This window comes from Pantherophis guttatus, chromosome 1, assembly GCF_059756535.1.
Source record: "Pantherophis guttatus breed Tessera chromosome 1, ASM5975653v1, whole genome shotgun sequence".
NCBI lineage: Eukaryota > Metazoa > Chordata > Lepidosauria > Squamata > Colubridae > Pantherophis > Pantherophis guttatus.
Genome location: NC_142063.1, coordinates 38,104,851 through 38,132,618, shown reverse-complemented (window position 1 = coordinate 38,132,618; position 27,768 = coordinate 38,104,851). Strand labels below are relative to the sequence as shown.

Here is a 27,768-nt window from a genome sequence, read left to right as displayed (position 1 = left end):
CTTTAAAAAAATGCAGATGCTACATTCTTTCCTAATAGAATTAGTGTAGTACTTAATCATGGTGTTTTCAAGAATACCTCCCAGAATTCCCAAGTCAGCTTAGTCAAAGGATACTGCTGTTGAGTGTGCCTAGACTTTTGAATTTTCTTTTTTAACTCAATCTTTCTTTTAAAAGTTAAGTGACTGGTTGAATGCTGATTTACTCTAATCCCTTGTTGGATTTTAACATGAATTTTTCAATGTTTTTTCACGGTTTTATTCTGCAATTCTGAATTAGTTTCATTTTTTCTGTATGGAAGTCAAAGTATATTTTCTGGGTAATGAAAATGACCTGTTTGAATTTACATTTGCATTAGATTTTCACTACAGGTATTTCACATTTTCTTAACTTTTAAAAATCTCTTTTTTGATGGAAATTTTCCTTTTTCCTTTTTTTCCTTCCTTCTTTCTTGTGAGAAATATCTCATCTTTTTCTTTGGCTACTTTGTTACAGTATATCTAACTCCCCTGTCCTTGAAAAGAACTGTTCATGTCTGGTTGTAAATGCTCAATTACAGGATTATATTAAAAATGCAAACAATGCACCAATTTAAAGATAAAGCCCTTTCGGAGTCCTTCGGGTGGGGGGGGGGAATCCTTTTGAACCAAGTTCAAATTGAAAACTTTGGTAAAAATTTTGAGAAAATAATGGTTCAAATCAAACTAAAGAGGATTTCCCAACATAAGCAATTGTAGCCAAACCCTAGACTCACAAATGGATGGACTGGAATCTAAACTGCTGTTGACAGATTTAAAAGGAACTTGGTTTGGAAACTGCAAGTTCACTGAAGAAAGCTGAAAGAGATATGGATTTTACAGATTTGGAGTTAACAGTATCAATGAATGATGAACTAGACTTTCTTAAGAAGATTGATGGTGATTGGGGAATGAACTTACTATACCTAACTGGAAAACAATTTGGACTGGATGGGGAGTTTGGGGGGGGGGGAAGGAGATGGATCAACAGCAGAGGTTTATAATTCTGGAGTATAAGATACAATTATTGACAAAATTCTCAACCAAAATCTTAAGGAAAACTTTTCTTATGAAGAATCAAATGAGGATATCTGCTCCTGGGAGGATCAGAAATGATGATTGTGGTGATTTATATAGATAAGAAGCTGCTGTAGACTTTCTACGAGTTAAATACAATAATAGATTTTTAACAGAGGACTTTTAAGTTTAATTTTGCTGTTGGTTCACCTGTTAATTACTTTGCTTTTATATATACCGTTTCCCTCAAAATAAGACATCCCCTGATAATAAACCCAATCGGGCTTTTGAGTGCATGGCAATAAGGCCAAGTGTTTATTTCAGGGTTCAAAAATATATAAGACAAGGTCTTATTTTCGGGGAAACACGGTAGTAGATAGATGCCAGGTCAAATTGGTTGCAAATAGATGCTGAAGTTTATAAATTTTGGGCATGCTTTGCAACATTGTTGCAACATATTTATCAGCATTCAACTAGAGGTGACCTTGTATGTATATATGATTTTGTTCTTTGTCCTTTTAACGTACATTATGATTTTTTTAATGCTTTGTAAATATTTTATTTTTGTAATTTTTTGGAAGTTTGTATTTTATCTTAATTTTCTGAATAAATAAAAAATTATTCAAAAAAATAAACGTTATATAGAAAAACGTCTCATTGACATAATTTGAAATATAAAACATACATTAATAAAGCTGTATGTATAAATGGAATAAAAGAAACAGATTAAATAAGAATAAAATAAAGAATGTGAACCATATTTCTATGTCACCACTGTAATTTACCCAGGTCGGATCCACATATGCAGACCTCAACTAGACTTTTATTCAATTATAGAGCCATGTTATATGTGATTTTTGAATTCTGACCAGATATGAAGTGTATTGTTTTAATATAAGAATCCAAATAGGTGGTCCAAGATACTAGTCACTCTCTTTCTTATAAAGTTGACATTGAAATAATAAATATGTTGTATCTTCTATCTCTGGAGTTCCACAAATGCAAGTGAGTTCTTTGCAAATCTTTCCTATTTAAGCATTGCATCCAAGCTGTTTAAATCTCGCATTTGTAAACACTTCCCTAAGTTGTTTAGGCTTTTCTGTGTTTAGATATTTGCAATTTGAAAAGTACATTTATAGTTCATAAATTGCTTATTCATTTCAATAAGCCAACCTTACCGAGGATGGCTATATTCTTTTGTGATTCAATATCCAAAATTTTTTGTGCAATAATATTTTTAGCTTATTCTCCAGTTGTATAGGAGATAAGGAGACCATATTCCTAATATAATTCATCAATTTTACAATTCAAACTCAACTTTAAGTTTTTGTCTATTCTAACACACACAATTTTGGGAGTCTGTTAGTTTCCATAGCATTAACTTTGGACCAAAAATTATACGCCCTAAATTTAGATAAAGAACAACTTGTATAAATTCCCAATTTAGTTCTATCTGTGGCAGCTGAAGTCTTTTATCCAGACCCAAAATACTTCTCAAATGCTGTAATTATGTTTGTTCTAGTATTGATACTGAAGCACCAAATTTCAGCTCAATATAAGAGCACTGAAATGATCTTGGCCTTATATAATTTAATAATTAGGGTTAAGGAATCTGAATAACTATGCTTATTTATTTATTTAATTTAGGGAGTAGATTCATTCCTGCTCTTGTTCTAAGTGAGTTTCTTTGATGATGAAGGAGCCAAGATCCAGGCTCAAAAAAACTTCCCCTAGGTAAGGAAAGGTATTAACTTGCTTTATTGGCTCATCATCTAATAGCCACCTATGGCTATGGTGTTGTTCTCCAAAACTCTTGACTTTGATTTATTAATAATCAGAGATTATGTCAATAGGAACCAAGTCTTCTTAACAGCCTACACAATCCCACTTTTAAAAAGGACAGCAATATATTATCAGTGTATACTAGGGTATTACTATGATGTGTACTTCAGGATTCTTCTTTACTCTTGGTAAATCAATGTACAGTAGAACCTCTGGTCATGAATGCTTCTGACCACAATCAAATCAGGTTCTGCCCAAAAAATTCACAATTTTTTTTCACTGCCAATTTCCCCTTCCGTGCCATCTTTTTTGTAAGTGCCAATTTTCCAAAATTAGGTTCAGGCCATGACCAAAGTTATGGAATGAATTATGGTCATGACCAGAGTTCTAATGCACAATGGTGCAGGTTGAAACTACAAAAAAAGTAAATAAGGCAATAATTGAGGGGACTTCACTACAGGAATGGGTGAGACATTTGTTCCATGTTTATGGAAACTCTTTCTTGCTACTATGTTTTCCTAAAAGATCTGAAGCATTCATTCATTAATGTAAATGTAATGTAATATCAAATTACTATAGTTGATGTATGAATTTGTGGATCTAAAATATAGAAATATTAAAGAGAGTAGAAATATTGGAAAATATAAAAATATAAAAATGCTAAAACCTTTATACAATAGAACAATGTTTCTTAAAGTGTGGCCCTAGGACCTTGGAGGCTCCCAAGACCTTTTCAGGAGTCCTCAAAATCAAAATTATTTGCCAGCCTATGTTGAAAAATAATACAATATTAAAATCCCATAAAACAATTGTGAGAAATGGTGGCATCTGTGAATGTATCTATTTTAATTTTTAATATAGTAAATATCAATAAATAGAAACAAAAGCTCTTTTGGGGTGCTCCATAATTTTTAAAAGCAGGAAGGAGATCTGAACAAAAATGATTAAGAAACACAATTATATAGAAATCATACAGTATTTAGAAAATGGAAGGTTCACTTCAGCAGTACAATGCCTGTAAAGGTGATTAGGTTTCATTTTACATCTGCTTTCTAATAATGTTATGATCATTTTGTAAGCTAATACTTTGAAAGCAGAAACTTCTAAATGGCATATTTCATAAAACAACATCCAGTGACATGTTTTATACCTATTTACTGAATGCAATCTAAAGAACAATCTACTGAATGAAGTCAGGAAGTTATCTTGAACTGCAAAGACAGTCATTAAGTTTACATACACCCAAACAAAAAGACAGTCATGCGATTCATGAGAAAAAAACAAGTTAAGTAATACCTTAACTAAGACAAATCAAAATGCTACAAAAATCACTCATGCTTTCTCAAAAATTTGAAACCATGCAAAATGTTTTGCAACATTTTGGTTCAGTCTAATAAAGCTATTGCCCAATTATGTATTATGCTTGTAAATATTTTCCATTCCAGAAATCTACAATCATCTGCATGTTCTGTAAACTCATTAATTCTAATATCCCTGTTTTTCACAACTGTAAAATACCATCATCATAGAATGAGTGGGAGTTCACCAAATAGGTTTCTCTCATTCTTACTAAAATGCTTAATGCTACAGAAATTTCATCTAAACACTTTATAATTTCACCATTCACAGTCAACATTTATTTCTTACTCATATTCTCATGTTCAAGCAGTTTTTCATATGGTTAGTAATACAAGGAATCCTGCCCCTCCCTTATTTATTGGAGATAAAAAGAAATGTATAATTAGGTATACTTCTTTTCTAAAAACCATGTCTTTTGCATATCAAGAGCAATTCAGGAAAAATAATTTTCCAAGCCAAGCAAATAAGTAATGTATTATATCTTTACAGATTGTATGTATGTATGTATGTATGTATGTATGTATGTATGTGAAAATAAAGCACAGCCAACTAACAGAAACCAGATTGCTGATAAACAGAATAATTTTTTTAAAAAATCCTATCGATGTTGGAAAAGATAAAGCACCAAGGCAAGGTCACATTCTTTTATGTTGAGATGAGCAGCAAAACATTTTGCAAGCATGTTTCCAAGAGGCAACAAATTATTTATTTAAATAAATAAATAAATAAATAAATAAAAAACGTACAGAATGAACTATGGAGGCTCGTCCAATACTTCCTGTTTCTGTTACATAGAAATCCAACTATATTCAGTCATGAGTAAGACTTTCTGGATTGGGATTTACTCATACAAAAGTAGACACAGGATTGCACCAAGAATGTGTCTCATCCTAGCTTTCCACCATACATCCTATGTTTTTCTTTGATGCATATTCAGATTACCCCTTGACTGTGCCAGATGAAAAGCCAGAGAGCTCATACACCTCTGTTTTTCCCATCTGAATTCTCTACAAAAAACAGAAAGGACACAGCATTCCAATGGTTTTTTTTTTAAAAAAAACAAAAACCACCAACCTTTCCTTGAACCTAACATACATAGCAATGTAAGGTTGTGTAAGAACCTTGTAAGAATGTAAGAAGTAACAACTGATGGTTTGTGGGGGTGGGGATTGGCAGCGGTGGTTTAAATCCTCCTGACAGGCTGACCAACCTTTTCTTAGGGAAGGCTGAGAGAGAAACTAACCATATATATCTATATCCATATCCATATCTATATATATCTATATATAAAGGAAGGGGGATTATAATCCGATCCGTCCTTCAGATAACCCCAACATCTAACCTTATTACCTCCTACTACAGGAAAACCACCCTCAGCAGCCTGGCCCTGTCACATTCAACGGCTTATGGCACAGAAGGTTTTGGGGAGGGGGGGAGGAAGAGAGAGGGAAAATCCTTCCTGCATCTGTTGGGAAAGGGAAGAGGGGTGGGGGGAAAACCCAAAACGTGCGGCGCGGTGCTCCCCACAACTGCCTCCAATCGAATCAAGGTCTTAAGATCTCAGATACCGGATCGTAAGGAAGGCTGTTTCGGCGATTACCTCTGACCGGCCTTTCGTCGCAAACGCCCGGGACGGAGAAAAGCTTATCCCCGCTATGATTCCACCACCACCTCCTCCTCCTCCTCCTCCTCTCCACAATAAACCGTACCCCTCTTTTCTACCCACCCACCCACCCGCAATCCTGCTTACCGGCATCATTTCCGGCGCTGTCACTAGCGATAATCGAGACGCCGGTCGGAGGAACGAAGGGAAAGGGGCGCAAGGGCGACCGCGGACCAGGCCTGGCTGCGTTGCCGCTCCTTCTGGCTCTCGGGACCGGAATTAGAAGGGGTTGGTTTCGAGCACGGTTGCCAGGCTCTGTTGTCCTATTTTCCCTCTAGCGGAATGGTGTCCTCGTTTTCTGGTGGGTTTTTTTTTTTTCTCCCTTTTCCCGTCCTCCCCTTACGGGCGGTGACGACAGCGGCAGCAGAATCAAAAACGGGCAATCCAAGCCCCGGCCGCTGCCGCCGCCGCCGCCTCGTCCTCCTCTTTTCTCCTCAGAGGTTTTTTTTTTTTTTTTTCCTTTCCCCTCAGCTCCGCTCTACTCCGCCTCGCCAGGGGTTAACGACGCCGCTTCCCGATTGGCCGAGGCAGGAGAGAAAAGGGGGCGGGGCTTTCCCACTGCCCTTGGAATGAGCAGGAAAAGGGGAGGAGGCAGAGGGAGAGAGAGAGAGAGAGAGGAATGCGAGGCGCGCTCAGTGCGTGGCCGCCTACCTGCTCTTTGGATTGCACGTGACACAGCCCGGGTTATTATTGCTGGTGCTTTTTAGGATGCAGGAAGGAACCACCCTTCTAATGCGCCTGCAAGGTTTTCGCCATAGGGGGTGGGAATGGATACTAGTGGATTTTACACGAGCTTTGCGCGCATAGGAGAATCGACCCATCCCTTCCTCCCCCTCCGTGGGCGTTCAGTGGTGCGTCACTGCAGGATCGCGGAATTCAGCTCCCTTTCGTGATCATAATAGATTTCTGAACCAATCTCAAAAGGCAGCTTTATGCTAAAGTCGGCCCCGCTGTTCTCAAGTCAACGTAGGCTGTGTTTCTAATTAAACAAAAAATACGACGGCCTCATCTTTCCCCCCTTTCTGATACCCTTCAAAAGGACGACGTTAGTAATGCTGTGTATTCGATCATCTCCTGCCAGATTGGGGACATTTAATGTAAATTCTGTACAATCGGAAGGCACCAAGTTGGGAGACGCTGCCTGGCGCTTTTAATGGCCCCAGTTCGTTCTGGATTTGCTGTCTTCTGGCTGTTTTTCCTGTTTTTCCAATTCTGTCTTGAGCGAAGTAGTTCTGGCATCCTGCTAACTTCCTTTTCCTTCTAGTAACGTAGGATTTGCTGCTCTAAGCAAAGGCCGCCTACAAGTACTTTCCTCGTGGATTTTTTATTTTTTATTTTTTTTTGCATTTGCTAGCAGGATCGGCTGTATTGCTGTTCGGGCAGAAAAATCATTTTTATATATCCTCTGCTTGTATCTTCTAGGTCATGGGGACCGAAAAAAACTGAAAATTAAACCTCCTATGATACATTTATATAGGTTAATAGAGATGAGGGTAAAACAACATTGAGAAAAAAAATCCAAGTATCTTTCTCCTTATTGCACAGGTCATCATTTGTAACAAATACATTGACTTAATATGAAAGTCTTTTTTCTTACACTAAGTTTGTCAAACCCTATTTTTAAATGTGCTCACATCCTTATTTTCCCCTAGAATTCTGCCTCCCTAATTAGCTTTATGCATTGGGATTGATCAATATAATTGCAAATACCATAAATCTCAAATTCATATAAATTGAGATCCGTTCTACTGCTGATCAATTAATTTATTATTCTTAACATTACCTCTCCCAGTGTTTAGCTGAAAGTAAAATTAAAGTTTTTCACTAATTCTGTTTATATAATATTTATATCACACATGAAATTAAACCACAAATTAATTAGACTTCTTTCTAATAAACATAGTAGGAATGGGATACAAATGTATTTCTTTTCATTATATGCCCCTTCCCCTCAAACCCCTGCATATCAAAGGCTTCCAAGTGTTTCTACTGTGGTTTCCTTTTTCCGCTGTATTGTATAATTTGTTTGGTTTTTTTAGACCTTGATCTGGGCAAGGGCTGGAGTAAAAGCTAAAATCTTGAAGAAAAGTAGATTATGTGGTGAACAAGAAACCACATGTGAATTACTAAGGCATAGAACCAACCTTCTTTTATAAGCATTATAAAATTCAGAAAGGTCTGCATAATAGCAAATACGATTATTTTATTTTTTAAACTAGAATAAAACGGAACAAATAGAAACAACACGTTTAAAATAAATGTATCTTAAAATTCAGGAATCATATGGGGCTCCCAAAACACCTCACTTTCTCTTTAGAAGAGGCCCAAATTTATAGATCCCTCAAATACTGACTTGATTCATATTTTCATATATATCACACTTAAAGTTTCTTTAAAGGTGAGTTATTTAATAATAATCCACATTCAGCAAAACCTGATTGCACCACAGCTAAACGTATTAATTCAATCTTTCAAATTTGCAAAGCAGCTCATTTTAAACTAACCACATTGGGATGGTTTTCAAACTAGCCTAGGCTAAAATATGATAGGCTCGTTGGGGAGTTTAGTATACTGAATGCATGTAGACAGCACATTCAGAGTATTACTTTTAACTTTTAACAAAGGCTCACATATTAAGGATTTGCAGCTTTGAGGATAAGGTTGCTTTAAGGATAAGAAGCTTGTTAGTCTTTTAAGATACCACAATACTTTTTTTTCTAACACTAGTCTGTCAATATTTTAGATCAGAAATTGGATGCTCAGCAAATACTCCTGTAGCAGAGGTCTAACTGGTAAAGTTAGTTAATGTTAGGCTGTGTTCACATGACATGGTAAGCCACTACAAAGGCTACAAAGTCAAAGCAAGCTTGTCCATGACATCATGTAATAAGTGCACCTCATTAGGAAAGGATGAAACCTTAACCAAACCACATAATATTGGCCCACTCAACATGCCTAGACATAGCTTATCTTTATTTTACTAGGGCTTCTCATTTTGTCTGAACCCTGTAATGATGTTGAGAGTACCTTTCCAGCTACCAACACAGATGCAGAAAGTGGCTCCTTGTAGCTGCTCTAACTACACCACCTCTTCTCTTTATGTCTCCAGTTGAGAGACAATGAGTTTAAAAACATGTTTCCTAAATAATACAAAAAAGGGATGCAGTCCAATTTGAACACCACTACAGAACTGGTAATCTTTCTTGTTTCCTATACTCCCAGTATTTCTCAACCTCAGAAATTTAAGCATGTTGGTTGGGAATCAAAGTCCATAGATAATAGTGCTGAGGTTAAAAAACACTGATCTATTCAAATGATAGGTAATATGTGCAAGTGCAAACTCAGTGTTGGGGAAAACATATCAAGAGGAACTAGAACTTCCACCTGAAACTTTCTTATGGTTCTCTGCTAAGACCTGTTAACAGTAATTGGTATTGGTTCTATTTGGATGTTATGCTTACTCAGTTTACCAGTCTACTCAATTATTCTATTTTTTACATTCACACAACTCACTGTACATAAATTGATAAGACTTGGGTTCACAAAACTCCCTACACTAAAATGTGGTTGATTTTTTTTTGTGCTTCGGATGTGTGATCACAGCTATAGTGCTATACAATACATAGATGAAAAATCAAATCCGGTTTCTCTTTCTGTAGCTTTGCTTAGTCTTAATAGCAGATGTAAACATAGAATGACTCGAGCAAGAGTAATTCTTCCTGTCTTCTTCCTCTGTTACACCCTATGGGCTAAAGGCACAATGCACTTTAAAAGAATTTCCACAGCTGACAGTCCCTTACTACCGACTTGAGGTATGCAAGGAATGCAGATGGCGGAGTCCACGCCTCCTTCCGCTTCTCCATCAAGGTGAGGCCCTGGGACAAGGCTTTCCTGAAAGTGGGAGGTTGAGGTAGAGACAGATATTTAAAAACCCACTGGGTTGTACATGGCCTTAATTTAAAGTAGGGGGAGAACATAACTTCCTATTATTGTTACTGGAGACTTGGAAAAGGTACATGCAAGTTTTGGAAATAATATATTTAGCGTATTTTATTTTTTTAGAAGTATTTAAAATTTTAAATTAAGAGGAAGCAACATCAAGTCAAATTTATTTGTGATGGTAATTGATTTTATGATGGGAAACTTGATAGATATTTAAAAGCTGTTCACTTAATCATGCTTTACTAAATTAGACCAATTTCTTGGCTTACTTGAGATAAGGAACTGTAATTTAACACGGGTTATACATAAACAACATTTTAAGCTAAGATGTAGTTGGCTACTATATATTGTGGAAAATTACAGAGAAAATAAAATATTAAGTGAAAATATATTTTTGCAAACTTATTTTAAATAAATACCGGTACTCTCTCGTAGTCCAACCGACCTCACAGGAGAAGGAAGGAATATTAGATGAGCTGCCTTGAGCTGTTTATAAAAATCATAAAGGCAGGATATAAATAAAATACACTCTGCTCTGCATTACATAACCAAAGAGAAGAGAGCTTAAAATGTATACTACTCATAATACGTTTCTCCTGTTGTGATGCTTTGGGAATTTTTCTTTTTCTCACCAGATCCTGCTTGATTTACAAATTCAGTCTTTCTTTTACTACCTTCCTCTGCCAGACCAAGTTTAGTCCTGTTGTATTCATTTCAAGGAGTAATTGTGCTGACAGGTGGGCAGAATTACAACCTGCTTAGTGTGATTTCTGTCCAAGTTCTACGAGATTGGAAAGAATAAAAACAAAAGTCCTTGGATTTTTAAGTGTGAAATCTAATGAAACTTTCAGCAATCCTGAGATGTAACTTTGATATCATAACAGCTTTGTTCTTGTCTCCTTTCCCCACCACCCTATGAATATTAACTAGTTATGAGAGTTTGAGACATACTTCTAAAGTAGCCTGTGTTTCACCTCCTGCTGCTTCTTAGGGAAAACCTGTTCAGCTTCTTTGTGGTAGAAATTGCATATACCTAACGCTGACTGGCTGATGACGTCCCAACCCCTCCCAGTACTGCTTATCAATTATTATTAACCTCATTGTATTTTTAAATGTATTCCTAGATATATATGCCAACTCAGCTGTTTGCACAATATTCTAATCCAGTGTTTCTCAATTTTGGCAACTTTTAAGATATATGGACTTCAATACTTAAAAATTGCTGGCTGGGGAGTTCTGGAAGTTGAAGTCCTTACATCTTCAAGTTGTCAACGTTGAGAAACATTACTCTCATCTATTGCTTGACAATGACTTGCTCATTTAACTGGGTATTCACAACCTCCAGAACCTTTAATTAAGCACACAGATTGAGTTTACAGTAGATGTGGTCCATCATGTGACATCCAAGGTATCCTCTCAGAGTGTACCTGGTATTTATCAGGCTCTTGAATTTTATATGCATGAATTTTAAATGGGAAGCTGCAAAGTATCAACATATTTTTTTTTTCACAGAACGCCTACGGCAATCAAATGAGCTCTATAAGCATTTTTAGAACATGCAAACTGTGGAATGTTTGTTTGGAAATGTGCGCAGCAGCCCAGAGAAATATCAATAGGAGTAAAAAGAAACATTTCATGGGAGAAAGTGGCATTTAATTCAAAGCTGAATTTGTACAAAAAGTATCTGCAAGATTCTCTTTATATTCAACAGCTGTGGATCCTAGGAAAAATTGCATCTATTGCCATTTGTTGTTTCCACTTAACCAGTGATCCTTCCTTATATCTTTCCTTGATCTATTACTCTTTGATATTTATTGTCCTATTGTATTTATTACTTCTGCACTTTAACTGCATCCATTAACTTCTGCATCTGAGCTTAAATGCTTGCATAAAAATGAAAAATTTTGTAATTTGAAGAGGACCATTTTCAGACTTAATTCAAGGTTGTAGCATTGCATTGTATTTTCTGTCATGAGCCACCTAAAAGACAGGTCTGACCTACGTTTACTGCTTCAATGAGAGCTGTGCCTTTTAGAACATAACTCTTAATAGTTACAGTAATTTGTGTGTTCCAGCAGTTCATTACTTATGAATAACAAAAACTGATTTTTTTTCATTCCCAATTGCAATGGGATCCCAGGATGTAGACAAGTTTCTTAATGCAATTATAAAAGTTCAGAACATTCTAATATAGTACATCTTATTTTATAGTAATGGAAGTTTTAACCTTGTCTCCTGTAAAATTACTGATGCTGTTTGAAAGGGTTCCATAGAATGATTTAAATCATGGTCTGAGAAATCAGTGTTTTTAAACACCTTTTTCAGTCTCTGAAGCAGCTGGGAGCTATTCCAATTTTTTTCATCATCCAATTGATCAAAGGAAAGCAGATCATAGTTTCTTACTGCTAATGGCAACAAGGACAGCTCAAGTTTTTATTTTCTTTCCCTTGCAAAATGCCTGATTTCTTATAACAAAGAGAAGATGAGTGCTGACTCAGTGCTTCCCCTTTCCTTGTAACAATAATATCCCACATCACCCAGTGGAAGGGGAACATATTGGGAGGGTAGGGAGGAAAAGGGAGAAAATTTATCTGGACATAGTCATTTATGCTAAAACCATATCTAGTTTAATATCTGGCCTGAAGGGTACCTAAAGCCAAATGTTGCCAAAAGTGAGACTGGATTTGGAGAACATATAGCTGAGAAATACTTTTCTTTATTGTCCTGAGTTGCATGATGGAAATTAATTACAATACTTTTTTTTAAATTCATTTTGAATGTACTAAATACATAAATGTTAATCTACACTGGAAATCATAAAATATGGAAATCATATATATCCATGTTTTTCCTCTTATAAAATTCAAGATGATGTGGGGATTACATAAACTTCCATAAGATTACTGATCACATTGAGGCCTCCTTAGCTTTTACCAAATGGTTGTATTATGTACCTTGAGACTCTCAAGTCATACGGTATAGTCATACAAGATACTGAATCACAAACTGCCGACTATATTGTAAGCCAGCATATTCTGCAAACCCGATGTGTGGTTATATCACGGTTCAGTGTGTCATTAAACCTAGAAATTAAACACATTTCTACCCTACTGTAATCAAAATGATTCCCAGCCTACATATAGATAGAAACAATTTTTAGACATCCATGGCAGCAACTGAAAGTATGCAATGACTTGTTACTCAAAAGCCAATTACATTGAATAAACCATGTTTATGTTATCCATGTGAAGATAACCACACACGTGGCTATTGTAATATGTAACATAACCTGAGTGACATGATGCTATAAAGCTAAAACTAAACAAAAGTTGGATGGGGAACTTTTGAAAAAAAGTCTATACTATGTATTCAATGACAGAAGATATATATTTGTATGTAAATATTACAAAGGGCATTAGTCTCCAATGATTAAACACAAGTAAACAATGACCTACAGTAATAATTTTCTGCCAGATATAATCGTAATTTTAAAGTTGAATACAATTCAGATTACTTTTTGAGGGATTTAGAAATACAGAGAACAACTTCTCAAAACTGTAAGATATCCCTTTAGATAAATTAATAATCGATTCAACAGAGATCACCTTATTGAAATTCCTGGCATGAGATGAATAAAGAAACAAATCAAAATTGGCACATAAACCTTATTTCCATAAACTTGTTTGTCCTTGTCTTCTATTTTTAGCTTGTTTGGGCTTAAACGCACAACTGTTTAAAGCATCAGTGTACCTGTATATTCAAAGAGGATATGACTGGTTAGTTTTAAAAACATGTAATTTAGGAAATATCCATTTACTTTAATTTATCTAAACTTCTTCTGTTGAATTATACAGTAGAATTGTACTGATTGGAAGTTTGCTAAAGAGATTGTGTGCTCTTCTTTTAGTTAAATAAACAGGATGGGCAGCATAATCTACGTGACCGTTTCTACTGCTAAAATATAGTGCTTTGCATCTCTGGATTTTTATTTTATTTTACAGATAGAAACCCAGTAGAAGGCATTTGTTATATATAACTATCTGCTTGAGTCATAAGATGTCTGTATTTCAAATTTACCAGAATACATACAAGCCGATGAAGCTGCAAAGTTTAAACTCTGCATTATCCGTCTTAGCCTTTTTGGCCAAAATTGTGATTATTTTATTTTATTTTAATTACAGGTACAATTAGGAGTAAGAAAGGGATGTTGATTATGTCTTAATTGTATGTATGGCTTAACATATGTGCATACCAGAGGTGGGTTTCAGCAGGTTCTGACCAGTTTTGAGAACTGGTAGCGGAAATTTTGAGTAGTTCGGAGAACTGGTAGTAAAAATTCTGACTGGCCCTGTCCCCATTTATTCTCTGCCTTCCAAGTCCCAGCTGATCAGGAGGAAATGGAGATTTTGCAGTAACGTGCCCCTGGAGTGGGGTGGGAATGGAGATTTTACAATATCCTTCCCCTGCCATGCCCAAGCCATGCCCACCAAGCCACACCCACAGAACCGGTAGTAAAAATTTTTGAAACCCACCACTGGTGCATACAATGCTAAAATTGGAAAAAATCACATCCTTCAAAGTATTACTAATATCTATGGGTGATTTGCATTTTTTATCCCACCGTTTTGTGTCGTACTACTATTTAAAATAATTCACCTGCCAACCTTTTTCTAATCTATGTCTTCTGTTCATTTAAAGAAAGCATAATAAAAACCCAGCAAAACGAAACACTATTCCAATAGTATTAAAATAGCAGCCAACTTACATATTTGTAACATAGTTTTTAAAAGATTTCCCAATTTTTTAGTTGATTTGACACTGCCTAACTTCTAAGGGACTCTGGATTGCTCACAATATACAAAATAAAAATAATACAGTAAGGATATTGATCAAAAGACGAAGTAGAAAAGAAGAGCAAGATGAGCCACGATGGTGCAGTGGTTAGAGTGCAGTACTGCCGGCTACTTCTTCCAACTGCCGGCTGCCTGCAATTTGGCAGTTCAAATCTCACCAGGCTCAAGGCTGACTCAGCCTTCCAGCCTTCCAAGATGGGTAAAATGAAGACCCAAATTGTTGGGGGAAAGATGCTGACTCTGTAAACTGCTTAGACAGGGCTGTAAAAGCACTGTGAAGCGGTATATAGGTCGAGTGAAGTGAAGTGAAAGATGGTGAATCTACTAGGCAACACATTTACCAACTTCCTGTGGGAGGCTCCAGCTAACCAAGCTCAAGGCCTGGGAGAATATGGCCCTCCAGAAATCCATGAGGTAGGAATAATTAAAGGAAGGCATATTGTTACACTTCTTTTACAGATAAATGCAGAGTCTTCCATCCAGTGGCCATGGAGAAGCATAACATAAAGGTCCAAAGACTTTCAAATTTGAAAGTAGCTTACAACATCAGAATTTTACTTTCATGACTACAGATTGCTCTCTAGGCTGAATTTCTCATGCTTGGCTGACAAAACTGCATTATTTTGCAGGATCAAACAATTGTTAATTCAAATTTAACAAGTGGCAGTTTCATGGTTTTATACTGGTATTAATACTCACAAAACTGACTAAGGACAGCCAATTCAAGCTCTCATGGGGCGCTGAGAGTACTGCATACAATATTCAGTCCACAACACAGACTAGAACCATCAGTGCTTATTAGGTTTGTTTTTCACAGTGCATTTGTACAACAGGTTTATAATCTGAACAATACAGGAACTTATCTTTGAACAAAATAAAATAAAAAGTGATCCTTAGGTCAAACAAAAATGTATCTGGTGTGAAATTAAATGTAGGGTTTAGAGGTCAAGGACACTTACCATATTAGAATATTCTTAAAACTAATCCATTCTATTTCAACAAAATGTACAAAAATCAAATGTTGATTACATCCTAGACACTTATTCTCATAGCAGAAGTGCTAATTGGAGGATGTAAGTGAAATTCACTAAGTGAACGAACAATATAATTTAGATATTGCGCACTTTATATTGTGATTATGCAAAACCCATTAAATATGCTTCTTCAGAATTGGTGCTATAACATGGATGCCAAACTGATGGAGTCACCTTGTGGTTGAGATGGGCCACAAATAAATTTAATAAATACATAAAATGTAAAGATCAACTATCTGCAAAGCCAACTCAGCCTAACTTCACTATCATAGAATCTTAAGAAAAGGTAATAAAATAGAAAATCACTTGATCACATTTTTACTGAATACTTTCTGCCATTTTGTTTTTTTTACCTCATTTGTTGTCTGATTATTCTAGGTGGACCAAGGATGACAGCAGCCTGCTAGAATCTCAGAAGAGATATGGAAAGACTTATGAAATTATAAAGAAAAATTATACATTCTTATACAAATGTTTTTTTCCAACAAAGCCTGGGAGTATCTGATTGTGTATGCGATGGAGATCCATGCCAGCTAGTGGGGATGCATGCTACATGTTTTTCTCTGCAACCTAGCATGCAATTGATGTTTCAGTACATTCAGCAGTCTAATTTCTCCCATTCCCCTCAGGTTTTATCTCTCCTCCTACCTACACTTCAGGTTCATACAACCTTGCAGTTTTATCCAGTGGTGAAATGTAAAATTTGTTACTACCAGTTCTGTGGCTGTGGCTTCGGGGAGGGGTAATGTGACTGAGTGGGTGTGGCCAACTGTTTTTTTAACTTTTAAAACCATTTTTTCTACAACTTCTTCAGCCGAGGATGTTGAAAAAAAAAAGTGGTTTTAAAAGCCTCTGATGATCCCAGCTGAGCCGCGCGATCATCAGAGGCTTTTTTTTTACTTTTAAAAGCATTTTTTCGGCCCAAGAGGTTGTAGAAAAAAATGCTTTCAAAAATTAAAAAAAAAGCCTCTGATGATTGCGTGGCACAGCTGGGCATGGGGAGGGGCAGGGATTTTTGCTACTGGTCCTCCAAACTACCTGCCGCCATCACTACCGGATCGGGTGATCCAGTCCGAACTGAACATTTCACCCCTGGTTTTATCGTTGTTATCAATGTTCAGTTTTAGGTACCCAGGATTAGCACATCTGATAGTTTGACAAAATACTTCTCTGAAAGGGTAGAAAGAGCCAATCCACTGCTACTATCTAAAAGCATTCAGCCTTCAGATTTTTTCAGCCTTCAGGAACTTGACTTTGTACATGTATCAGCTGGCAAACATTTTCCTTAGGTTCTTTAAATAAAAACTACTTTATTTTGGCGGGTTTTGGTTGGCTAGATGTTATGGTCTTATGTTATTCTAGATCCTGCTTTCTTTAACATGCTTTATCTATTACTATATTATGTTCTGAAGTTTTCTGTAGTGTATCCTGGAACCTGAACCCTAGGAGTGCTAAATATAGCATTATATTTTAGATAACTGTGTTGTATAATGTCATTATGTTGTACTGCATTCTAATTTGGGAGCTGGACAATTAAAGAACAGCAATTAAAAGTTGTGAAAAAAGTGTCTAATAAATAAATAAGTAAAAAATATCAATTACATCTAAGAAATATAGATTAATAAAATATCCAGCACACTTCTTGAACACCACATTTATTTACTCCATAACAGATGGCAGATTACCACTGTGCTAATGATGCACACTGCTTACAGAATAATTAGTTTCCCATGATGTAGCTCAGCTTGTTTAGAGCTAGGATGACAATTCAAAAATTCATACTGAAGATTGCAAGTTTTAATGATGCTGAGGCCTGGTTCCTGAAATAACATAATCTTAATTAGACCAACAATAAACCATTTTTAATAAAATACTTATACTTTACTGGAAAATTATGACTTAAAACGATGGGGAAAAAACAGCAACCAATCAATTATACTATGACATATTCCACTGGGCACTACCTAATTGTGTTTTTGCATTAGAAGATTCCACCAAATATTTCTCAATTTTATTCCCCAAATCTGCTCCAGGGTGGCATGTAGATTTTTCATAGCAGACCTAAATTACACATATGAGATTGAAGTGGGAAGGAAGATCAGCTCATTCATATGATGTTACAGTTAGCTCACTATTTTAGACACCTTTAGTATGACTACATATAACAGCTATCAATTATTCCAATACAGAAAATATAACTACAAATTTTCCAAAGTTTGCTCCTCTTGCTCATTGTGTCTAATCAAATCTGGATAGATATGCAAATCTAAGTGTTATTTTACGTAAGCACATAATATGCTACAACAATCTATATAAAATAGCATAACACTATGCATGTTTACTTGGTAATCAATCACACTGTGTTCAATATGTCTCATTTTGTAATAATTATAAACTACAGCATTTTTGCACTTTATCCATTCCCTTCATTAATACATAGCTGTCAGAACCAGCATATGAAAGACGTGATAACTGTATAATTATAATCAGTTCTTCTATTATCTAGTGGCAGTTTTAACAGGCCTCAGCCAAGTAATAGATTTGTTTTTTCTAGCATGGAATTGTTATGACTGCTTACAACACAAGAATGTGAACACCAGCTGCAAAGCAACAGCTAGAATTGCAGCTAGATTCTTTCAGGTATGTATGTTGTGAAAAATGATAGTTTAATTAATTTAAATAAGTTTAAATTAATTATGAATAAAAATAATGTATATTCAAAAATAGTGCTATTTGCAAAAAAGAAAAACCACAAAAGTGGAAAAAAATTGATTATGAGTGAGAGTTTAAAATATTATACAGAAAAAACAGTGACTAGCATAATTTAATACCAAATGGACTGGATCCAGATTTTAAACCTATAAAATACCAGTAGTTTCCCCTTGTTATAACATCTGTTTCACTCAGTTTAGCAAATTGACAAGAAATAACATCTACACATCCCCTGAATATTTTATTAAGAGTTGCTTTGGATAATGAAATGGATAGCATAGAAATTTAACAAATAAATTAGCTTGGATAATCCTATTTAATGGGTTATGCAGAGGCATCAGGAAGGGCATCTGGTCAGTAAAGATTCAACTTCATCCAGTCATCCCAATTCTACCCTGAATTAAGGGATTACAGGGTCGTAAAAAGGGAGTTTTTTAATTGGGTTAAGTAGAGGAAAGGAGACACAATCATAAAAGTCACTGACAGTTTTTAGAAGTACTCCTTACTTTTCCATATATCACACTATTTTAGTTTCCACCATGGGGAAAGAAGGAGCCCAATTAGCCTAGATACATGTCAAGTAAAATCTGAATTTTATTTAATGGATATACATATTAAGAAAATTCTAGATTCAGAAGAAGTATCATTACTTTCAGATTTTTATGTACACACTAGCTGGATATCCGTGCTTTGCTACGAAACTATGTGATGGGACTTGATAAATCGACACAGCTTGAAAATTAATGAGTAGTTACAATTGGCCTTCTTGCCCCACAGAAGCCTCCCCTATCCTCTCTCCTTCTCTCCCTCAGCCTTGCCCCACAGAAGCCTCCCCTATCCTATCCCCTTCTCTCCTTCAGCCTTGCCCCACAGAAGCCTCCCCTATCCTATCCCCTTCTTTCTTTCAGCCTTGCCCCACAGAAGCCTCCCCTATCCTATCCCATGGTTGTTGCTGTTAAAGTAAAACTGAAACTCCTCTCCTCTGCTTGTGTTTTGCATTTGAAACAGAGTTCTTTTGAGGTGGGGAGGGGGACTAGAACTCCTTAGCATCAGAATGTGGAACAGATTTCTTTTCAGGTGGGGAGAGGGAGTAGAACTCCTTAGCATCAGAGGGCTGTTTGGAAAGTGAAACAGTATTTGCTGTGTGAGCAAAAAGGAGACAGGAAGGATCTTAATCGTGGCTTAGCTCAAGTGTTCTGTATTAAAGCTGTTTCCTGCTGTGAAAGTAAAACTGAAAGTGAAACTCCTCTCCTCTGCTTGTGTTTTGCATTTGAAACAGATTTCTTTTCAGGTGGGGAGGGGGAGTAGAACTCCTTAGCATCAGAGTGCGTTAATAATAATACAGAAATACTAATGCTCTGATGGTCATTTTGAAAAATCCTTTCTCAGTGAGCACTTGGAAGCAAAGAGGAACATATGTGGCAAATTTCATGTTTATAGGCTTTACGGTTCTGGAGATTTCATGATTACGATGTGAGTGGTTTTTTGCTTTTATATATATAGATTTGGTACTAACGACAAATGCAGAATCACTGTCAAGGTCTACATTAAAATCTTAATGTAGGTCTAATGAAATATATAATCATGACAGATCTATATACATTTCCAATTAGCACTTACTCCTCCTCTTTTTTTCTGCTGCTCTTCTTTCTGCTGAATGTTCACCTAAGGATAAAAGAATTTCATTATCAAAAGACCAAACAATAGTTCCTAATATATTTAGAGACATAGATCATATCAGGACAAAGCTATACTCAAAGAAAATATATATATAAGAGAATCCATCAATACATCCAACTAAATAAAAATTGTATGATGACAAAAGTCACTCAATAGCTGAGTATCATAATTTTATTTGTCTTCTAACTCGAAGAAAAAAAAAAGAAGACCCAGTTTATTAATTAAATTTATATGTCACCCCTCTCACTGTTACAGCAACTCTGAGTGGCTTAAAGCATAATAAAAAATACAAAACTATTAAAAATTAGGAAAGATTAAATAATGTCTAAAAACCAAGAGGACAGGTGATGGGGTTGGGGATTTTTTCTCTACCCTGTGAGCCACCCCAGCATAAAGCGCCTCTATTGGGGCCCCAAGCCAGCTGGCAGAGCCAGGTTTTAAGGCTCTTCTGGAAGGCCAGGAAAGTGGGAAAAACTTGACCTCCAATAGAATTATATTTCAAAGGGAGGGGCCACAGTAGGAAAGGCTCTTCTCCTAGACCCTGCCAGGCAAAATTCTTTGGCGGATGGGATCTGAAGTAGGCTTCTTCCGCTGGAGTGAATGGGATGGGCTAATCCTGGTACAGTGAGGTAGTTCCTCAGATACCCTGCACCCATGCTATGCAGGGCTTTAAAGGTGACAACCAACACCTTGAATTAGACTTGAAAGCAAACTGGCAACTAATGCAGCTCGCCCAACAGTAATGTTAAATGTACCACCCAAGGAGCCTTCAGAACTATCTACGCAGCTATGTTCTGTAGTTGTAGCTTCTTAATAGTCTTCAAGGATAGCTCCACATAGAGTGTGTTGCTGTAATCCAAGTGAGAGATGACCAGGGCATGAATGACTGCACACAGTTTAGTTTAGCAGTTAAGGTGCTGGCCTAGAAACCAAGACACAGTGAGCTCTACTCATGTCTTAGGCATGAAAACCAGCTAGATGACCTTGGTCAGTCACTCTCTCTCAGCCCTACCCACATCACAGGATTGTTGCTGGTGGGAAAAGGAAGGAGAATTAGGTATTTTCACCACCTTGAGTTACTTATTGAGTAATAAAAGGTGGGATAAAAATCTAATAAAACCAAAACTGCAAATGTAACTAGAGTTCCAGAATACACACATATAAACTTTACCTCCAAATTCAATTTTGTAAAAAAGATATCCCGTTACGATCGCAGAAAACACGATAGGCTGCATTTCTTTTGAAGGTTTATAGATAGCCCACAACTTTGAAATATTAGCCAGCATCTGCAAGTAGGAACAAAACAACAGTATTTGAAAGTAAACTTGTGCTTTCTCGTTTATTTATTAAATTTATGTGCCTTTTATATTTAAATTTGTATTTTAATTAGTGATCTATAGGCACCCTTATTTAAAAAAAAAAAACCTCCTCTGAATAGGAAGGCTTTATTTAGAATGTAATTAGCTTGTCCTTCATTTACCCAAAAACGTAAGAGCTCTTTTCGATCACACTTGTGGCCTATTATCCTGTAATTTGCCACAGTGATCAACTACAAGCCACTGAGCATGAAACCAAAAGCCCGCCCTTATTAACTTTATTTCTCTAGTAAACAGCAGCCAGTTTTTGGACCTTTTTATGAGTTAACCATAAACTATATTAAGTGTATCTAGCCAATTGTGGATCTTCTGTAAAACTATGGCTATCCAAGCCTCAGCTTAGATTCTACATGAGCAAAAGGCTCAAGATGAGGCAACTTTATACATTATTTCCTATCCTACAACAGACATGTCCAGGACACAAATCAAAATACAACGCATCTGTATACCACACTGGCAACGCCAACCTACAGTTTCTATAATAGCTTCGTGTAGGTTATATCCTCCCCTAATAAATTCATACAGCTTTCCTCCTCCCTCCCCCCCAGAGAATAAAAACAAAAGATGATAGCAGCTTCCACCTCTAGTGGCAATGAATTTCATATACTCTAGGATTGGTCACCAAAGGCTCACTTTTTAACAGACACAGGTAGGGGAACTGCAGCTGGGGAAAACCTATTCCTTTAAATAGCTTTGTTAGTTGGATAAGATGCTACCAGACTCGAGTTTTCACCATCGTGGGTTAAACAAGGCTCTCCTACTACAAGGTAGGGCGCGAGTAAAAGTGGGGTAGTAAGTGCTCTAACACAGGGGTCGCCAACCTTGGCGACTTTAAGCCTGGCGGACTTAAACTCCCAGAATTCCCCAGCCAGCAAAGCTGGCTGGGGAATTCTGGGAGTTGAAGTCCGCCAGGCTTAAAGTCGCCAAGGTTGGCGACCCCTGCTCTAACCCGTCTTTCTCTATACTCCCAATCCTTCCCCGGCTGTCATAATAGCTGGAACCGGTCTTTGGAGCATACACAGTGTCTCTTGTGCTCCTTAGACCCATCCCGGTAACCTTCCCCAACAAACGGGGCGTCCATTTCATTCTCAAACGACTGGGACACTCCCAAGGCGCACGACGGGCGCTGACAGGCAGCAAAAGGTTAAAAAAAAAAAAAGGACTCTCAGCCAGCCCGCTATTGTATCCCCAAAAGGTAACATCAAACCCACCTTCAAAATCAGAGAAACCCCAGGAAAGAAAGGTCACAAACGGTTGATTGTAAGGATGCCGCAAGGGTTCCTGGGTACGGAAACAGCGTTCTGCCTAGAACGGCTCTTCATCCGGCTTCGGCCACCTACAGCACCCCCTGTTCAGGAGGACCAAGCCAGAAGAGTCGCTTCCCCGCCCCGCAATAACTGTTACGTTGCCGGAAAAGAAATCTTGTTTTCTGCAGATTTTCAGTTCTTCCGAATAACAGGGACAATTGGAGGCACAGACGCCGATGTGGAAGGAAGCTCTGTTCTTTCCGCTTTTCCACGGGCAGGAGCATTAGGTGCCGCATGAGTTTAGCCAAATACATTTACGATTTCAGTTAGATTCAGTGCGCAGAGAGAAATAAGCCTGCCAAATTCAATAAAGTGTATCCAAGAGGTTGACCTACCAAGGGCGCTAATAGGCGGGTTAATTCCGTTTTATTTGATTAATTGACGCTGTATAGTCGACTTGAATAGAATCGGGCTGCCCTCGTGGCTAACGCTTTGTATAGTCTGTTCTGTCCCTGATAATTCATGCTGGACTAAGGCGTCTGATTTTCCTCGAATGATACGCTCATAGAAATACAGTGTAACTCTCCTCCCAAATACATGCATGCATAGAACTGTACTTGTTTCTGTTTACATTTCACAATCAAAGCTTAAAGTATAGGCTTTCCACTTCAAGAGTATGCCATAATGATTTCAATAGAATTTATTCCTAAGTAAAAATGTATAAAATTACCTTAAATCGTCGTCGTTGTTCTCTTAAAGTACAACATATTAAATACAGATGACTCATCATAGAAGTGCAGCCTATTGAATAGGGGCAGCAAGTGGTTAAATTTTTTGTAAAACCACTCAGTATTCACAATTAAGATTTTTTTTAAATTTTATTTTATATCGAATTTATATACCGCCCTTCTCCCTGAGGACTCAGGGCGGTGTACAGCCAAAGTAAAAACATAAACTACAAACATTAAAAAATACAATTAAAAAGATATATATATATTTGGCCCCATAATTAAAAGCAATGACAAAACAATTAAAAACATTTTAAAAAAGTGTTAGGCCAGCCCGGCTTGCTGAAAAAAGAAAGTTTTAAGGGCACGGTGGAAGGCACCGAGTTGCAGTTTTGCTTGTTGTAACATGGAATGACCTCAAAATAGAACTTTCTTCACAACATAAACTGCATATAATATTATTAAGAATGGAAGAAATCCAGTCTTCAACTTGATCAAATCCTGGTTTACTGGAAATTAATAGCTAAAGGGAAAATTATGACAGCTTCAGTTGAATCCAGCATCAGATCAGGAAAGACTGAATTAGATCCTTCATAAACTACCGTAAATGCCCTTTTTATACCACGATAATTCTGCCATGTCTTGGTATTAAAAATGGTTTCTTAATACCAAGACATGGCAGAATAAATCATCCTAGTCAACTATCACTGGCTATGCTGGTTTTAACATGGTTAGGATTGTCCAGCACTTCTGGAAGGCCCCAGGTTGTAGAACACAGCTTAAAATAAACTGCACATTGTCTTTAAAATAATATGTAGTTTGACTTTCAATCGGATTTACCTCTGTATAAAGTATACGCATAAGATGAAATGCAGATTCATAAATCTCTTAAGCTCATTTGCTATACTTTCAATTTATCCATGCAAGAGCTCATTTTTATCATAAATCTGCAGCTTATAGATCTGACAAATTGCAGGATGTCTGGTTTAGCAGGTGAATATTACATAGAAGGAAGGGGAGACATGTCTGTTGAATTTATTTCAGCTGTTGAGACATGTTGCTGAGATAGTTTGAGACTTATATTAAATTCAGATAGTTAACAATAAAAGATAGGACTCCATTTTAAACTGTAATCCTGATCTTACTGAAGAGGATTTATGGAATAGTTTTATAGGTTTTGTGAAATTTTATAGACCATCATTTTTGAAATGCACTGTTAAGCTGTATTCATTGCAAAATACTAACTCATGATTAACTGGGTTTGTATCACATGCTAAACTTCAAGCTAGCTATAGTTATAAACTAGAATGCCTGAACATTTTTATAAAGTTCCAGAGAACAAATTACAGTAGTAGTAATTTATTTGGTTTCGGGAAGTGTGATGACTACCAAAAACTGAGTACCAAACACATTTTCCCCATAAGGAATAATATAATGATTCACAAGGCACTTGACACTGACATGTTCTAGCTTATGCATTGAGTACCAAATAAATGATAAGTACAGATAAGTACTTCTAACTCTATCAAATATGCAGGATTTGAAGTGCTAAAGCAAAAGTTGTAATGCTGTTTGGGATAACAAATTCCAGAATTCCTGGTTAGGAGTTCTGGGAAATCAAACAAAGCTAAGATGGGAATTGTTAGTCGATGGCTCAGTATGTCGGAAGAACCCAGCTGGACTAATTGATTTACAGCTGATTTGTGCAAATGCAGCCATTTGGGCTAATTCCATTAGATATAGGCCAGTTAACCCCAATTAATGAGTTACACAAGCACAACTGCAATTTAATGCAATTGGAATCACATTCTGAATAGCTTCTGTATATATATCCAAGTGGTGTGATAGACTGAAACCCTAACTTGGCTTTATGTTGAGTAAATTCACAACACATTAAATCACCCAGCAGCCCATCCCGTTTTACAGTACTGTGTTGAGTGAACGTAACCACATAGTCTATGGTTCACCGCATCTCCTGATAGTATATTAAAGAAAACTGGGTTCAATAATGAAGGATAACATGAAAACCTAACTCGTTCCGTATTTGCGTGTACTTTCACTGTAAGCCTGTGGTAATCCAACTGAAATACAATCAGAATCTTGCGCCCTTCTCACAAATAAAGCTTATTTTCAGTGCATCTTAAGCGTGCATAGGAGACCGTAATCGAGCTAACCAGAAAGCAAGCGGGCCAGTCGCAGGTTCGCTGAACAAGTGCAGAATCTCGAGGTCTAATTGGGCACGTGGCTATAGCCGGGCGGGGCCCACTAATTAGTTCAGCGCCGGTCGGTCGGTCGGTCGGTCGGTAGGCTGGCTGAACAAACGAAAGGATATTTTTCTTTTTTCGCGGCTTCTTATGGTCGAGCCATGTTGCGAAAGCTCACCGTAGATCAGATCAACGATTGGTTCACAATTGGCAAAGCGGTCAGTGGGGTGGAATTCCTGGGGGGCGAAGTCCGGGCTGCTGGCTTTGCTCATCCTCTCGTGGAATCTGTTGAAGAGCCGGCGCCTGCTGCTAATGTGTAAGTAGGCCGGGACCTGCAGCAAAACTAGTTCTCCATCGAGCTCACGCTTCACAGGCTAATCTGCTTAGAAAAGTCCAAAACTGCCCAGGTTCTTCGCTGTTGAATGGTATAAATTAAGCCCCTTCCATCAATAAATGAAATTCCCCATTCATCAATAGGATGGATTTCACCGCTCCACAAGTTCTACTAACATTATTAAGCACGATTTGTTTTTAGAAATAGAATAACGCCTCCCCCCTCCACCTTCCCATCTATAATAATCTGGTGGTGGCCTACCTCAAATTGCGAATTGTGTAATGATATATTAAGTTTGAAGATGCTGCAGCGCGTTTCTTTCTGAATTACAGCTAGTTCCTGTAAAGTAAGAAGCACTACCCATCTAAAAACATAAGATCTGTGCTACCCGAAAATGGTGTGTGTATAAAAAAAATGTATACTCTTACATGTACACTTTTTATGACTATAAAGTGTCAACCTGAATCTGGCTGTACACCGCCCTGAGTCCTTAGGGAGAAGGGCGGTATAGAAATCCAATATAAAATAAAATAAAATAAATAAATTAAACGGGCAGAGCCTCAAAGAATATAGTGCTGTTTTCTTGTAAAAAGCAGAGAGAAATAAGAGTGGGGAGTGCTTCTTTCTGAATTGGGCTCAACTTGGCCAGGTTATATAAACTTTCAGCAGCATATTTATCTATTTGGTTTTGGTTTTAAACATTTTTAAAGTTTGTCAATCTCAGTTTGCCAGAACTTCAGTTTTACCAAAAACATTGATGGTGTTCACAGTTACCATATAGCAGTAAGCCACAATTTTCTTATGCTTTATTTAATAAAATACAATTAGTTATGTACACAACACACCAGACTAAATCCAAGCCACAGTAGGGTTTACAGTACAGTAATGTGTGTACTATATTATATGAGCACCATATATAGCATGCTAGTAATTCTTAGAGAATTGATTCATCCCTGTCAGTCCATAGAAATAAATTTTCTATTGTGGGATTAAACCCTGGGCTAAATAGATCTTGGATTTGATCTATTCATCTCAACAACTATTTTCACTGGTGTCTTGCTCTGCAAATATAAAATTACTGTATGGCTATAGTTCTCACAGTTCATACGAGACTATAACTGTTTATAGAATTTTAAATTCTAAATACTCATGTTGTAGTCTCTGTCTCTTTATAGGGAGAGTTGAAAATGAATAGCTATATATTACTTAACATCCTCTGAGGTAATGTTAGCCTGCTTAAATTATCACAGTGTTGTTTTTGTAGAGTAATAAGTATTCTAACTGAGAATAAAACGAACGGGAACTCTTTATGGAGAAACAGTGAGAAAAATATTTCAATCTTATATACCGTAAATTTTTTCTTGTTGCCTGTTTCTAACTTGGGGTTTGAGTCCTGAAGAACAATACATTTGTCAACATGTTTACTAAGAAGAATATCATATATCAAACGAGATTTATTCAAAGAGTATACTAACCAGCTTTTACAATATTTTTCTTTGTTGCTTTAACTTCACAGTTTTATATTGTTTGCACAGTGAAGCAAAAGAATGCTAATGAGAAAAACACCTTAAAGCTCTCTTTTTCTACTACTTCCTAATTTTCACAATTCTTTAATTGCTTTCAGCGTAGAGCCTAACTAGAGATTCCCAAATCAACATTGTTGAGTAAATTTATACAACACATATTAACTAACCATATTTTAGTTCAGCATGTTTTACATATTGAGCCATTCGACTTAACATTTTAAAGTTATGATTATTCTTTGAAATTAACACTGTGGAGGCGAAGTAATTCTGCAGCTGCAGATGTGAAACTGGCAGAA

General features: G+C 36.7%; 2 protein-coding genes and 2 long non-coding RNA genes across 12 annotated transcripts in view; 2 read left to right on the top strand and 2 right to left on the bottom strand.

Moving 5' to 3' along the window:
* Positions 1 to 6,365, bottom strand: part of PPP1R13B (protein phosphatase 1 regulatory subunit 13B) — a 54,662-nt gene extending 48,297 nt beyond the window's left edge. For 3 of the 7 annotated variants that reach the window (XM_034418549.3, XM_087871914.1, XM_087871935.1), the window contains exon 1: positions 5,924 to 6,356. In XM_034418549.3, coding sequence (XP_034274440.1) covers positions 5,924 to 5,932 — 9 coding nt within the window. In that variant the 5' untranslated portion in view covers positions 5,933 to 6,356. Of the gene's footprint in view, positions 1 to 5,773; positions 5,879 to 5,923 lie in introns of those variants that run through there. The other 4 variants (XM_034418550.3, XM_087871929.1, XM_087871923.1 and 1 more) reach the window with 3 other exon arrangements.
* On the top strand, positions 5,955 to 11,967 carry LOC117666031 (uncharacterized). Of its 2 annotated transcripts, none has more exons than XR_004591575.2 (3): positions 5,955 to 6,137; positions 9,592 to 9,703; positions 11,291 to 11,967. It is a non-coding gene; the product is annotated as an uncharacterized LOC117666031 (long non-coding RNA). The 2 variants fall into 2 exon arrangements; XR_015728411.1 differs by lacking the exon at positions 11,291 to 11,967 and adding an exon at positions 10,414 to 10,514 and having other exon boundaries at positions 6,003 to 6,137.
* A 5,337-nt stretch (positions 11,968 to 17,304) lies between these two features.
* On the bottom strand, positions 17,305 to 22,770 carry LOC148116388 (uncharacterized). Its single transcript, XR_015728410.1, has 4 exons — positions 22,645 to 22,770; positions 21,229 to 21,343; positions 19,998 to 20,042; positions 17,305 to 17,485 (listed from the first exon to the last, which is right to left on the bottom strand). It is a non-coding gene; the product is annotated as an uncharacterized LOC148116388 (long non-coding RNA).
* A 2,790-nt stretch (positions 22,771 to 25,560) lies between these two features.
* TDRD9 (tudor domain containing 9) overlaps positions 25,561 to 27,768 on the top strand; it is a 91,052-nt gene continuing 88,844 nt past the window's right edge. For both annotated transcript variants that reach the window (XM_087871875.1, XM_034418557.3), the window contains exon 1: positions 25,561 to 25,928. In XM_087871875.1, the coding sequence (XP_087728001.1) occupies positions 25,774 to 25,928 (155 nt within the window). In that variant the 5' untranslated portion in view covers positions 25,561 to 25,773. The remainder of the gene's footprint in view (positions 25,929 to 27,768) is intronic.